General features: G+C 37.5%; 1 protein-coding gene across 3 annotated transcripts in view; it reads left to right on the forward strand.

Moving 5' to 3' along the window:
* si:ch211-251j10.3 (uncharacterized protein LOC799483 homolog) overlaps positions 1-16,270 on the forward strand; it is a 66,049-nt gene that overhangs the window by 13,117 nt on the left and 36,662 nt on the right. The window contains exon 1 of one of the 3 annotated variants that reach the window (XM_037779065.1): positions 6,898-7,240. The exons of the other annotated variants lie outside the window; for them this stretch is intronic. Within the exon in view, the coding sequence (XP_037634993.1) occupies positions 7,136-7,240 (105 nt within the window). The 5' untranslated portion in view covers positions 6,898-7,135. Of the gene's footprint in view, positions 1-6,897; positions 7,241-16,270 lie in introns of those variants that run through there. 3 annotated transcript variants of the gene reach the window in all.

Consider the following 16,270-nt stretch of genomic DNA (forward strand, 5'->3'; position numbering starts at 1 on the left):
TTATATTTCACATACAATTAACTTGTGCATTCAAGATAATGCAAATGTGCACGTTGCACTGGAGTCATTAGAAAATGAAATAAAGCAAAAGGCACAAAGGTGATATCTAAATAAAATGATAAACAGGCAGAATAACAGATATCTAAATACAAAAAACAATAATAATACAAAATAATATATATTTATGTATATATATTATATATATACTGTATATAATATATAGCGCAAATTCGCTTTAACGCTACTAATTTCTTTAATGCCTTAATCAATATTTTGGAGGTTGTAGCGGGCTCAGTTTTAAAGCTAGAGTGATCTTACGCTAAATTTTGGCGAGGAAAAACTGTCATGGCCATTTTCAAAGGGGTCCCTTGACCTCTGACCTCAAGATATGTGAATGAAAATGGGTATCGTTGTCCGAAGAATTAATATGATATCGTGACGTATCATGATGAAACTTGTGATTTACCCCCTTTACCCTACAAAGAAGCTCTTCGTCTGAGTTAACCTGCTGCGGAGCCAAGAACATCCTGACATCACATCTGAACTCACATCCTGTTGATTCCAGTCCGTGTGATTAGCTCCATGTTTTCCTGCGGAGCACCTGAGGACACGATGTCGTATGAAATGTGCTCTAACAATAATATTTAATTAGATTTGATACTCTGCGGTGCTGTCAGCGTGAGAGCCTCCTCACTCTCGTTCTCACACTCGCTGCTCGCCGTCTCTCGGCTGCAACACCTGATTGTGTTTCACATGGCCTGATTTCTCCTTCTGGGGTCAAACGAAGTCACTCGCTCTCTTTGCTGTCGGCCTGTAGACGTGTTATTACGGTCCGGCTGGGTGGTGATGTGGTTGAAAGTCCAGGCATGTAGTCATAAAGATGTGTTTTATATTGTATTAAAGGGAAACCACCAGGCTGTGAGAACACTTGTATAAAGTGGAGGAGCTTTGTCAAGTCTGATGACATCAAAGTGATGTCATCTGGGTTATCTCAGCTCGGGCTTGGAGGCTACGCATTTATAACAGACAGCCTGTGTTACGAACAGCACCAGGGAAGAAGGTGCAGCTGGGTGCAATGCATTATGGGAAATGCAGTATCCTGGGTTTTTAGGTGCTAGACCTTTTTATTAGGGACAATAAAACCAGGATTTCTCTGCATCTTTCCTTTCCAGCAATTAAAAAAGTTTACCCTTACACTACATACACTACATTTTACCTTAAATATATATATATATATATATAATATTACACTACATTTTGAAGATTTTTTACCAAGTTGGTTGATACTCAAAGCCCAGGCATCGCTATCAAGACTGAAAAAGTCTGATCGGTGCATCCCTAGCTATCGGTCTGTTTCCATCCACCTGTTTAAAAAAAAAAACACCTGAGTGGAAGTGGCAAAAATTCAAGAAAAAAAAAAATGAAATATTTAACATTTGGCTGAGTAGGTGTGTCGATAAATGAAAATGTGACAAAGTGCAATGTGAACCGACTTGTCTCGTTTTGTCCTCTTCTTCTGCAGTGGTTTAATCGCACCCGACTAGAGAATTAGCTCCACCATCTGTTTATCTCCGCGAACCAACTCCTCATATTTTGCATAACAGTAGTGGATGGAAACACACATTCATTTTTCTATTTTTCTGCAGTTGATTTTCTGGAAAATCCGTTAAAATGTGTGTTACATTTGGATATCTACATCTGACTCCATGTACCACCCTGTCTCCTAGAAATTACGCTTATATTCAACTAAATTGCACCAGTTTTTTGTTTGTTTGTTTGTTTTTTAACTTATTTTATTTAGTGTCATACTAATACATGAGGAAATGTTCATCAACATACCTCGGAAGTTGCAAAAATGTTGATACTATCAGTAACATTTTATGTGTATTTCACCAGAATATCCGATCTTGCAGTACAATATCCGCTCGTAGTGACTACAGCATTATTTTGATGGTTATGTTTGGGCTCTCCCAGGTCTTGGTTAAAGTTAGGGAAAGATTATGGTCTTGGTTTGATACAGAAATAAGACTACAGTGCACGAGACACAATGAGTTAATTGATATTTAACCAAAACCTTAACCTTTCCCGAACCTTAACCACAGTAGAGGGCCTTTAAATAGTCAAATAAGTTTTCTTCTTGGTGGAGTACGATGTCAAAGAAAACCACATTTCAACTATTTAATGCCTCACTTTTCCTGACTTAAGTAATAAAACAAAATGTACATGTAGGTGCTATAACAACAGTTGTGTCTGCAGCAGGACAGAAAACCAGAAGGTGCAGAGATCTGAGTACTTGCAGACAGCCAATGACGGTAAAGAGTTTAACAGCAGCCAGCTGCTCTCAGCTGCCAAGTGGTCGAGCTGTCAAACTGTCAGTCGGCTCTAAAGGAAACGAGTGGATGTCTGCAGACTTGTTGATAAAGTGTTCATTCTGTGAGGAAGTATTTTATCAGAGTGTCAACACTAAGACAGCATTTAATTGTAGAAACTAATGAGCAACAATTAAATCTGACTTAATGCGTTGCACAATTACAATTACACTCCTGCCCTGTGTTTAAGGTTGTTGTTGTTTTTAAGTACAACAGTATGCAGATTTTATTCTTCCTCAGGTAGTTATTGTGCTCTTAGTCTTTCACTCTTTGTTCCCACTTGGTCCCTGAAGCCCCCACAAATGATGTGATGCTGATCTGAGTCGCTGGTTCAGCTACAGGCGGGCAGTCAGAACAGGCAACCGAGTCCAAAGGGGCTCCAGCAGGGAGGCTAAAGTCGACAAAGGGCAGGCAAGGGTCAGAAAAACAAGGCAGGCAGGACACACAAGGCTGGAACGCTACGGCTCGGATGGAACAATTTGGTAGGGAACAATGGCTCAAAGGCAGGTATGTGCACAGTGGGAACAGGCGTTCAGGTGGATGTGGAAAGGTGGGAACACACCGGGGACAAATACTGGAGACGGAGGGAGAACATGTTAGCAATGGAGCAAAAGAGATTTAGGACATTTAGCTTCACAGTTTTCTCTTTTTTCTTATTGTTCCTCTGTTGTTGTTGCTTTGTTTCTTTGACTCACAGGAAGCTAACGCCCTGAAGTTGTTCAACTAACATCATTAAAGGGAAACTATTTTATTACTAGTTTACATGCCAAAGTGTCGGCTGGGTCTGAAGACTACAAGTTTGAAAATAAAGAATAATCTGGGTGTGTGGAGTTAGAAAGAAGTGATCTTACCAGACCTCTGTAGTCGGGCTGTACCGAATGTCTGTTTTTACATTCAAAGCTTCTATTGAGGTTTTCAAATTAAGTTTAAAAAATCTGTCGTCATATTTTATGACGTCATCACCCTAAAAAACTTCAATCTGAATAAAATGATTCATCGTAGCTTTCTTTAATGAATATAACTCGTCAGTGCTGCCTCCCTTTGTGTGCGGCAAGCGGGAGAGTTAATAGTTTTTTGATCACAGTGAAAATGTTGTTTTTGAAAGGCTAAACACCAACAAATATGGATTAAAGCAGAATATTTTGTTAGATAAAAACATGTCTGGAATTTTTCAATACATTTTGACTTTTGGACTTTACAGTGCTCTGGAGTTCTAAAAATAGTATAATACTAAAGATATTAGTGTAGCCTGATCTTTATGTGCAACTGTGCAGAAATAACTTTCCACACAATGAATAGATATGCAAAAAAAAAAAAAAAAGAAGCTGCGCAGTATTCGAATGTTGATTTTGAATTCCGATGTCAAATGAAGATTCAAACTATTTGGTACAGCCCAGTGGGCTTCCTCCAGATCTGAAAAGTGAAGCCGATGCTGAAGTGCCTTAAACCTGCATTCTCTCTAACAGCCAGCAGGGGGCGACTCCTCTGGTTGCTAAAAGAAGTCTGATTGTATAGAAGTCAATGAGAAAATGAGCCTACTTCTCACTTGATTTATTACCTCAGTAAACATTGTAAACATGAGTTTATGGTCTCAATCGCTAGTTTTAAGTCTTCTTCAATACAGCATGATGTTCATTTAGTAAACTATGGTCCCATTTAGAGTCAGATAGACCATAAAGCAGGGGATGCTTTAGGGCGGGGCTACCTTGTGATTGACAGGTCGCTACCACGATGTTGTCCGGTCTGGGAGTTGTCCGTGTTTTCGTGTTACAACTTTAACCCTTTCACAGTGTGTTTTCACTTCATGAAAGTTACTTATAACATTTTTGATCTCCTAAAAATGTCTTATTCAGTGTTCGGTTGCACTTAGCTCCACCCTCTTGTGTCACTTCTGGTTGCAAAAAAAAACAGATGGCGACGGCCAAAATGCCGAACCCGAGGCTTCAAAACAGCAGTCCACAAACCACAAATCGGTGAAGTCACGGTGATTATGTCCATTTGTAGCTAGTGGCTACATTAGCCGCTACTATCATAACATACCTGAATTTCTGACGAAAATGCATTGTGGGTAATGTAGGCGCCAGAGTTATTTGAAGGGGAATGAGTGGATTTAGGTCTGAAGACGTGAGGCTATAGACAAACAGAAATCTGCAACAGATCTTGTTTGTTTATAATTTTCATGTGCAAGAAGTTGCTTATTGCAACTTTAACATAGACTTAGTAGTTTTCTATGGCCGAGCCAATGAGTTGAACTGTTGTCATTACCAGATAGCGACAGTTTTGTTCAAGGTACAGAACCTCTGCATACTTTGCTGTTATTATTGTTTTTCGTGACAGATGATAGAAGCAGCGATGGAGACATTTATTTGTTCAGGTCAGATAATAAATAAACTGACATAAATATCTCACTAGAAACACACAAACATTAATGTGAATAAAATGAAAAGGTTAAACTTGGTTTGATAACCGATTCTAAACAATGCAGAATGACAGCACCATTTTCTAAACCAACAGAGAGCGGCTGGTTCATGTCTCTCTCAGCCGGGGCGACGGTTGTCAGGTTGCCTCTCCCAGTGATCTCCCAGTTGGCTCCCGTTGACATGAGAAAGCATTTTTAAATGCCAGGACCTCGGAGGAGTACCTGAATGGCTCTGCTGGCTGGTATAATGGCAGGAGATAAATCTAGAGGCTGTTAGAAGCAGCTCAGACTGGCCTCACTGGGTGTGAATGGGACGCTTCTCCTTGTCTCTTGTCTGTTACTGGGAAACTCTCTCATGGGGTTTATTTCCCAGTGCAGCAGAGACAGTCTGTGAGTCTGTAAATTGTATCTTCACCTGCCTCGTGTTCTACTTTATTTGTTGACTTCCTCTGTTTTCCAGAATGCCTTTTGATTCCCAGTCTAAGCCAGTGGTTCCTGAACTTGTTTAAACTACTTCATATTGATTTCTTTGTACATGGCCCCTCCACATGTGCACTCTGGCTTGTTTGTTTGGTTATTGCGGTTCATTACTGGCTCGTTTCCACCAAGCAGTCCAGTTCAGTTCACTTTGTTACACATTAGAAAGGTTATTGTTGCGTTTCCATCAGCTAAAGTTGTGGATGATACCAATAGAAATACTCCATTCTTGGTACCACCTCGGTTGAGGTTCCAAGAGAGCTGATCTGATATTAGAAGGTAGATTTAAAACACTGCAGACCACTGATTGGTCAGGGAGAATCAACGCTAGCGTGACACAAGACATCCTACACAAACTCGCGTTTTTTAAAAACAAACAAACGAATACCGTATACAAAACGGAAGTTAGCTTAGTTCGCCGTTACTTTAAGATAGCAGCATTTACTCTTAAAACAACTATTTTTTAAATGCCAGTTCGTTGAAATCAATATATCGACAGGTTGGGATAGATAGACATTATAACATTGCAGGAAACAAAAATATAAACAAAACTAGAAGTGCACTTGGAGAGCGCAGACCTACAGCAAGGCAGGTTTCATGTACGTCAAAAGATTCCCGAAGCCGGATCATGATCCAGATCGCCACCAAAATATAATGGATTGTTCATTGTGCCACATCCCACCCCTCCAAAAAATTTCATTAAAATCCATCGCGGACCTTTGGAGTAATCGTCCAAATGGACAAACCAACAAACCAACAAACCAACAAACCAACAAACCAACAAACCAACGCCGGTGAAAACATAACCTCCTTCCCTGAACCTTTGACACCCACCTCTCCCACAGGATAGTTGTACAAAGGGGAGAGGGGATTTATAGTAGGGACCACAGAAGAAGAAATGAAGGAGAAGGTGCTCTGAACTTCTTCACACATATATTTTGTGTAATTATAACAACCAGAGAACAAGATGTAGAGGTACATAATGACCCCGTTACAGAAACACAGCCAGAGAAAAGGATCTGGTACCAAAAGTGAGTCGTGACGAGCAGAGCAGAGCAGAGCAGAGCAGAGCAGAGCAGAGCAGAGCAGATCTGTACCGTACCATGCAGCGGAAACACAGATTTAGGGAGGTGTGAAAGCTGTCAATCAAACTCTTATGTGGACTAAACAACCGTACCGAAACCGCTTGAAAAGGAGGCTCTCAGTCCGCTTCCAACTCTGCTCTGGTGGAGTTTGTCTTTTGTGACCAAATGAAAAAGCACCCGACTTTGGAACCATTTCAATGCGTTGTTTTCAGGTGATGGTTCTTCCTTTAAAAGCAGGCAGGAAACAGTGTTTTTATTCGATGCAGAAGCTGAATGATTGATTGCATAACTCACGTGTGTGTGTTGTTTTTCTACCGGCTGAATGCATCAAGGCTCTACACACCGATATTAAGTTAACCACTGATAATATCTCTGAGCATTGCAAGTAATTCCCTCCTTTTCATAATCAGGGAAGTCCCTGAGTGTTTCATCCCCTCATCTTTATCTTTCATTTTCTGTTTGACGGCTCTGAAGTGTGTGAACACCACAGAGTTTCTGTGTTCTTGTTGTTGTGGAGGTTTAGCACCGTCGCTAAGAGGTTTCACTTCACCTCTGACAGACAAGAACTGACCTGCCGTGCTTCTGGCAACTCGTTTTCTGGTTTCCCGGCATAAGTTAATTTTTTTCTAGTGTTGCTCCTCGCGTTGTTGACACAGCTGGTAAAGTAAATATGCATCGGTGAGGGGGTTCGTTGGGCCAATCTGTGACGAGGGGAGTAGGAGCTCTGGAGGCTCGTTGATGGGTTCTTTTGCTCCGGCATCATTTGGATTCTGAGGGAAGTCGTGATGTTGTTATCGAGGAGCCGGTGGACCTGTGGACTGCTGGTCAGGACAGGTGTCTGCTGGGACAGCGAGGATTATTACGGGACAGTCAGGAGAGCAGGCAAACAGGTTGGATTCATGTTGTCTTTTATTTTCAGACATGAGCTGCTTTTCAGCGTCTCTCTGAGGACACGTTGATAAGGACAGCATTTATCTGCTGAGGAATTTGTAATTCTAATTTAATTCCACTTTTAATTTGCTTAAAGAACAAAAAACTGAATTTATCTTGCTGTATTCAAGAGTTTCGTAGAGACATATTCAATCATCACGCCTTAAATATGATTTCTTTTTAAACACAGAACTGATGTAGGTATTAGGGATGAACGATTTTGAAAAAAATATCTAATTGCGATTATTTTTTGACTTATAATTCAATTGCGATTTGATTTGTGATGTTAGACGGAATGATCATTTTTACATCATTATTCTCATTTTCAATTAAAGACATGTTAAAATGATTATGGTGTGATTTTTGCAGTGATCTATACCAAACAAATATCGTGCCTTCTGCGATTTAAAATTGCAGTAGGCCATAATTTCTTTTAACACATTAACACAACTTGTGATTTTTAGGTTGTAGCGGGTGAAGATGCTGGTATTATATGAAACTACAAAATCTAATGAATCCATCGGTACCAACCATGTCATACTAGGTTGTAGTGAAGGATGTTAAATAACGCTCCAAACTTACGCTAAATTTTGGCGAGGAAAAACTGTCATGTCCATTTTCAAAGGGGTCCCTTGACCTCTGACCTCCAGATCAGTGAATGTAAATGGGTTCTATGGGTACCCACGAGTCTCCCCTTTACAGACATGCCCACTTTATGATAATCACATGCAGTTTGGGGCGAGTCATAGTCAAGTCAGCACACTGACACACTGACAGCTGTTGTTGCCTGCTGGGCTGCAGTTTGCCATGTTATGATTTGAGCATATTGTTTTATGCTAAATGCAGTACCTGTGAGGGTTTCTGGATCAATATCTGTCATTGTTTTGTGTTGTTAATTGATTTCCAATAATAAATATATACATAAATATGCATAAATCCGCATATTTGTCCACTCCCATGTTGATAAGAGTATTAAATACTTGACAAATCTTCCTTTAAGGTACATTTTGAACAGATAAAAAATGTGTGATTAATTTGCGATTAATCACGATTAAATCTTTTAATCGATTGACAGCCCTAATATATATACACTTAAGCGATGTCTTTCTTAACATAACTTGCCCTAAAAGTCTTAAAAACTGCTCTGATATTATAGAATAATTCCTGCCTGGTCTTTGATTTACTGTCGACACAAAAATATCACAAAGATCAGGAAGGAGTAAACTTTCAGGTCGGTTCTTGAGTTAATAGTCAGACTCCTGCATCACTGTGACGCGTCTGTGATGGATGCTGTTTTTAAAATGAAACAATAGCAGCTTCCCTGTCTACGATCTGATCCCATTATTACAGCGTTCTGCCGTCACAGTAACATGACACAGTGCAGAGGTTCGACCTCAACTGTCTGCTGCTGTTAAGAGCTGTCAGACGGAGACAACGGGGAGGGCAGGAGGCCGACCTCTTCTCGCTCACGCTGGCCGTCGGACTCTTAAAAACTCTAATAGGGATTTAAAATAGGAGTCAACCAGCAGGTGATATTTCTGTCTTTGTCTGACTCGCTGTCGGCATCATGAGATCTGTGAACCTCCTGTGAGCTGCCGTCCAATCAGAGATGCTCAGATAGGACGGGACCGAGTCAACGTGACGTCTCGGAGGAAAATTTAGGCCGTACAGGAAACAAACTGACTTCATACTGACATCCAGTAAGAAAGGGACCAGATTTCTTCTTGAGGATTCATGAGATGTTCCTTCGTCCACCTACTCAGTCAGTCACCCCAACACCTGTCAATCATCCTGATGAGCCGTGTTCTGGCTAACGAGCATTCACACGACCTTCACAGGTGTAGACGGAGCAGACAGGAAGTGTAGGATGTCGTCTGAACATTCAGCATCGCTGCTTTTCTTTGAGTTTATTCTCCTCTTGCTGTCCTCCATGTTTGACGTAACTTCTGGCCACATTATTAAGGCTGCTTTAACCCACCTAGTTCTCATTTATAAGCAGCATATAAACATATAATACATGTTAATAACACTATAATGTAGAGCTGCAACGATTAATCGATTAGCCGTCAACTATTAAATTAATCGCCAACTACATTTTTTATAATATTTATATTATAGTATTTTGATAATCAATTAATCGGTTTGAGTAATTTTTTAAGAAAAACAAGTCTAAATTCTCTGATTATAGCTTATGAAATGTGAATATTTTCTGGTTTCTTTCCTCCTCTGTGACAGTAAACTGAATATCTTTGAGCTGTGGACAAAACAAGACATTTGAGGACATCATCTTGGGCTTTGGGAAACACTGATCCACATTTTATAGACCAAACAACTAATCAATTAATGGAGAAAATAATCAAATAATTAAACCGATTAACCGACAATCGAAATAATCATTAGTTTCAGCACTACTATAATGTAGTTATAAGCGGATCTAAGGACATTTTTAAGTGTTTTCAACTAGTATAACTTCTCCTATGAAGACATATTTTACATTATTATAACTGTGTTTTACCTGTTTATATACCAAACTTTAGTTATGGATGCTTCATAGGAGGAGTTAAATTTATCATAGACCTTTTATTAAATCTTTATTTACTGAAAACCTTTTTTTAACCCCAATTAAGCAATTAGTTTAATTTATTTTTGTCGTTTTCAACTTATACAACTCAAATACATTTATAAAAACAATAATAAGTCATTGCTTTTGAAATAGTGACAAACTAAAGCAAGTTAATATTGACTGAAAAGGTGTAAACTGAAGCCTCAGCTTATTACGCCAACCCCTTTTACATTCATTATTTTGTGCATTTCTCATTAAATTATACACTAAAAATTAAAGAAAGAAACAAAATCAAATATATTTATATTACATGTACCCAAAAAGTCCATACCTCAGTTTTATATTTGTTAATCATCTTATTTTTTAAAATTATATTTTTTAATCTATTCTATTTCTAAGAGTATTACACATTTTCATTTCATTTTCACAACTATAACATAAATTAATTCCTTTGACTGCTATAAATCTTTGTTTTTGTAAACATGCAGATTATTTTAGTTCATATGACTCGCTCTAATTTGGAATAAGTTCTGGATACAGTCTGGAAGCAACTTATTTTTGACTTTATACATTAATTGTGCAGTTTTAAAGTCCACCAAATCGCTCAATCAGAGAGCACGCAAGTTTATAAATAATATGTTGGTTGGTTCATGATAATCAGCTCTGTTTATGATTCTTATAGCTCTCTACTGTAGCATAAAAACTGGATTTGTGATTGTTTTGTATGTATTTCCCCAGGCCTCCACACAGTAGGTAATGTATGGAACTATAAAAGAATAATTAAATGACAAAACTATTGAAAAAAGTCCATCAAACATTCACTGAACTGAAAGTGATGTTTTAAAAAGCAAGAAACTTTAAGCATTTTTTGTTCTCAAGCATTCCCCTTCACATTAGAGGAGGTCATTTGATCTATTATTAATATGAAAATATTGATTATTGCAGCTTTAAACAGCTGAACATCAAAAGGTTTACACCCTGAAAACACATTTTGTCTCAACACAGGAGGTCTTAGTTCTTGTTCTGTGACTCCTTCATGAGCAGGGCTTCATCTATGTTTTATAATTCTCTATTTATTAGCCTGTTTTTTCCCCCCCTGTTATGTAACTCTGAACTCTGTCCAATGTCTGCCGCTCTCGTTGGCTTTTATTTGTTACAGATTTATTGTTTGTTGAGCTCTGGGGAACATTGTGCGCCTGGCAGCGTCCCAGTTCAACCACAGGCCTCCACTGCTGCCCAGTGAGCCTCCACTGGGGGGGCGGAGGGAGGAGTGCCTTGCTAAATGGCATCCTGACAGCAGTACAACTTGTTAAGAACTTTCTAAAATATCCTCCTGATGTTGCTCTGATTTTAGTTTTGCCCTGATGGAAATCTTTAAACCTCCTCGCGTACGTCTGTCCAGCTCTCGCTGGGTGCGGCTGGCCTCTTTAAATACGCTGCTTGGTATCTATTTGTGTTTGAGTTAAAGCGTGTGGTTTGTGCGCGAGTAAGAAAGTAAAGTGTGTGGGGGGGTTGTTAGCGTAGCGTCACTCTCCTCCGGGAACAGTAAAGCATGTCGGAGCATCAGCCAGCAGCACAACAACATCCTCTGGTATTGATTTCCAGCAGATGGGAGCAGAGCTTTAGTTAAATCACAGCAGACTAAAGTTGGCCGTCCCTCTGAGCTCCTCCAGGTTTCTGGGATTCAGCCCATATGGGTTTCTTTTTTTTTGTCTTCTAGAAGACCGATACCAGTGTGGATGTTTTTATACTCAAGCTTCTGCTATTGTTGTTCTCAACATTCAGTGTTTTATTTTATGCTTATGTGGTTGAAAAATCTTCTGAAACAGGTTTCAGAGGTTGTTTCTCTAACTGCCTCTCCTCTACCTCGTGTCTAGCAGTGCCCGAAGAAGTATTCAGATCTATTACTCAAGTAGAAATACCAATAAATCAGTATTAAAATAACTCTGTTACAAGATAATCATCATACGATCAGCTAAATGTACATAAAGTAGAAGATAAATGTGATGGGTTGTGGGGAAGGACTAATTTGTACAAATTTTTTGTACTTTTCTCTTTTTCTTTGCTGTTTTTTTTTGTGAAATATTGAATATTTCTTTCCGCTTTGGGCCTCAAACTGTTATTTAAAGGTCCCATATTATAAAAAGTGAGTTTCCCATGCTTTTAAAAATGTATATAGCAGGTTTAAGTGCTATATAAATACTGTGAAAGTATCGAAACACTCAATCCATGGAGAAATACACACAGCTGTAGTCTAAAACTGTGTCTTTGAAACAAGCCGTCAGGATTTCTGTCCATTTGTGATGTCACAAATATACAATATATATAGACCATTACGCAGTTTTAAACGTAAACATTTTAAATGTGTCCCGGTTTATTTCCGGTTGCAGTGGATGTGAATGTCATCAGCTGACAGGAAGTAAACATAAACCCAAGCTGTTGCCTAGCAACACGATTCCGTTGAAATGAGCTAAAACGGAGCGTTTCAGACAGAGAGTAAATACAGGCATATTCAGGCAGACAGTATGAAGAAAATAAAGTTTTTTTTTAACATTACATCATATAAACATGTTCTTGTCGAAACACAAAATACAAGTATGAACCTGAAAATGAGCACAATATGGGACCTTTAAGTGAAACCATTTAAGCTTATCGTATGTTTTTTATAATATAAAAGGGGAGGTGGACGGGTCCAACAAACACAGGACTTTCAACCAGTAGACCGGTTACATTAGAGACGTCTGTGACGTGTTTTCCGTACTGATGTTACGTTGTTTCTGTACCTATTATACTTAGTTTACGTACTTATTTTAAGGCCAACCATGATGATTTTTCTCAACCTAACTAAGTGGATTTGTTGCCTCAACCTAACTGCAGATGTTACCTGAGTTCTGTAAAAATGGCTTCAAAATGACACTTGAAATGTCCTTGTAATGTTGTGTTATTTGTAAATCTTCCCGTCGGGTTAAGCAACTACAGCTGTCAAATAAATGTAGTGAAGTACAATTTTTTGCAAATTAAATGTAGCAGAGAAAGTATAAAGTAGCCGAAAATGGAAATAGTGGTGTCTGGCATACTGCTCTGCATGTTTATAAGAGTCGTGCCTCCTCCTGAGGTTTTATTCCTGGAGAACAGCAGCTGTTTCCTCGCAGATCAGACAGGAAGCAGACACATTAAATACCGCAAAAAACAAACAAACTGAAATATTAGCTGACTCCAGATCAGCCTTTCTTTTAGGTTTAGACATTTTGGTGTCAGGTGCACGGCAGTAAATCAGATTGCAGTCGGATTTATCTTAAAGTGTTTGTGTTGACGAGCTGCTGTCACACAGTATTGAGAGATGGACTAACACGATGTTGGTTTCGTTGACAGTAAAAGAAACAGATAGAATAATACCAGCCTGTCAGTTTTGGGGTTCTAGAAAATTAAAAATTAACTAATATAAAGCTGAAAAAAAAACTTAAAGGTACTATATGTAACAATTTACATGTATTAATTACTCTGTATTGCCATTGTGTGAACAGATTGTAATGTAACTTAAAAACTGAGATCTTCCAAGACTTTCTTGGTTACCTATAACAGCCTGTAGTCTGATTTCGATGTAAAGGAAATTGTTTAGTTTTCACATATTTTAGTTATTTTTTGGATATTTTTCATAAAATCTTTCACATATTTTTTTGAATATTTTTTACAATTTTTTTCACATATTTTACTAATAATTTTCCATAATTTTTTTCTTTTAGATATTTTTCAGTAATAATTTCCTGTCATTTTTTGGATATTTGTTTTCATGCTTTTAGGTTCTTTACAAATAGATGTTATTTTGTTTAGTTTTCACATATTTTACTAATATTCTTCATCCATTTTTTGGATATTTAGCACATTTTTCTGAAATTTTTCTAGATTTTCAGAAATGTTTCCAATATTTTTCACACATATTTTACTAATAGTTTTTCACATATTTTATTAAAAATGTTCAGATATTTTTCACATATTTTACTAATAATTTTCTGACATTTTTCGGATTTTTTTCACATATTTCTGAATGTTTTTTTCCTGCTTTTAGCCTCTTTACAAATAGATATTTTTTTAGTTTACTTTTCACATATTTACAGCCACTGGTGTTATTAATAACAGGGATTCTCTGAAAGTTACATATAGTACCTTTAAATGGGAAAAATGATTTGATTTATACCACCTTTTCGGTCAGCATAAACTGTTGGTTTGTCACTATTTCAATAAGTAATGATTATTTTATTCTTTTTTTTATATACAGTATGTATTTGAGTTGAATAAGTTGAAAATGTTCAAAAGAAGATATCTAGTCTCATATCATGATATCGATATTATATCAATATATTGCCCAGCTCTAATTAGACACTATAACAGACTTTTTATGGGTCACCACTTGAACAAAGAGGTAATCAATTTATTCAGCTGACCTTAAGACACTTTAATTACTTCCTGTTTCACTATAAAGGGATTGTTTGGGGGGGAAACATTTGCATATTTTAATGTTTTTTGGTATGAAATATTTATGCACTAAACATCAGCTGCTGATGATTTAAGTGCAGTGAGTATTGGCGTCAGTATTGATCTTCAAACCCCGGTATCGGTCCTTCACCAAGCTCTCTTTCTCACAGTTACACTCAGTGTTTTCTCCTGTAGCAGCAGCTGCAGCTGCAGCTCTGTGAGTTATGAAGCGCAGCGGCTCGGTGATGAGAAAGGCCGCGGAGGTCAGACGTGTTTGTGGTTGCGTTCAGCTCTCAGCTGGTGCAGCAGATGTTTTCGTTAAAATTTACTCAATCACTTTCGCACCTGTTCTTCCTGTCAGAGCGTCTGTCTGTTGTGAAAAAGCCAAAGTGGATTAAACTGTGTTATCTTCCCAAAAAACATGTTTGGAAATAAATAACCTTAATTAAAGTTCACCATTAATTATCTGTAAAATACGGCCCAGTCTGTTGCAGTTCATTTGTTTTGTTGATGTATTTGCTTCTCATTTTAAATAGGCTGAATTAATTAGAGGTACTAATCATTTTAAAAGCTTGGCAGGCATCTTATTAAGATGATAGATATCCCAGCGTGGTATAATGAGACATGTGTTCCTGTCGTTGGCCAGTAGGGGGCAGCGTTAGATGTCAGATTGATGGAGGCTCCTCCAGTGTTGGACAGCAGACTGACCTTGTCTTGTAGTGGTGATTCAGAGGTTAACTGCAGAGCAGAAACAGGGGCTGATGGGTATTTCAGGTCTGTGAGGAGTTGTGCTTTCTGGTATTTCAGATAATGGACAAGAATCTTTGTGTTTGTTGATCACAGAGACGGTTTTACCGCATTTATTGTCATTTATTTGCTGGTTTGTCATGAACTTAGATTTATTATTTGTTTGCGTTTTGCTGACTGTGATGAAAGAAAGTGGTCAGATTTAGCAGAAATTAAAAAAACGTGAGTCTTTGCTGCTTCGCTCCGTTTTATACCACTGTAAATAAATATATTTTTTTAATTTTAGACAATTAGTCGATCAAAACAAGACATTTGAAGACATCACTTTCGGCTCTGGGAACTTGTGATGGGCATTTTTTACTATTTCTTACATTTTATAGACCAAAGAAACCAAATTAATCTGTTAATCAAGAAAATAATTGGCAGATTAATAATATTATTTATTAATAATAATATTTCCACAATGTCAGAGTACTCTGTTACAAGTAAAAGTCTTATTACAATTTTTTTCTCAAAAAAGTGAGTTGAAATAAGTAATAAAGGTATACATAATGCAGAATAATAATGATAATGATAAAACTAATAAAGTTACAAAGTGCTTTACATGGTTGAACCAGGACTAAAACATTCCAGGATGCAATGATAAAATCTGACAATTAAAATAATACAAAAAAAATAGAATAAAATACCCAACAATAATATAAGATAAAAACATATAAAACTGTGTGCAAGAATTAATAAAATGGCCCCTTTAAATACGTATGCATAGATTATTGTATATATTTTATTTTGTCTTATTATATTTTAAATGCATTTTAGCATGAGAGCAGCATTTTAAAATTCAGAGTCAAACTAATTTTGAATACTTAACAGACTTTGCATTTTATTTTTTGTAAGCTGATCAAATATGTTTGAATGCAAAATCTAAATATGCAAAAAAATATAAGTGATAACTAAAACAAATGTAATAAATGCATGGGTGAAATGAAGTAAAACGTACAATATTTCCCTTTTAAAATGTGGTACATAGTAACATAAATGAAAATATTCAAGTATAAGCACCTTTAAATTGTACTTTAAGTCTGATATTACTTGAGTAAATGTTTGCAGACGTGCTGTTGGTTTTCCAGCAGACAGCCGGGACAGTAAATGTACATCAGTGTGTTTTCTTGTCTCATAGCAGCCTGCTGCTGCTGCATAGTGAGAC

This window comes from Sebastes umbrosus, chromosome 8 (genome assembly GCF_015220745.1).
Source record: "Sebastes umbrosus isolate fSebUmb1 chromosome 8, fSebUmb1.pri, whole genome shotgun sequence".
Taxonomy (NCBI): domain Eukaryota; kingdom Metazoa; phylum Chordata; class Actinopteri; order Perciformes; family Sebastidae; genus Sebastes; species Sebastes umbrosus.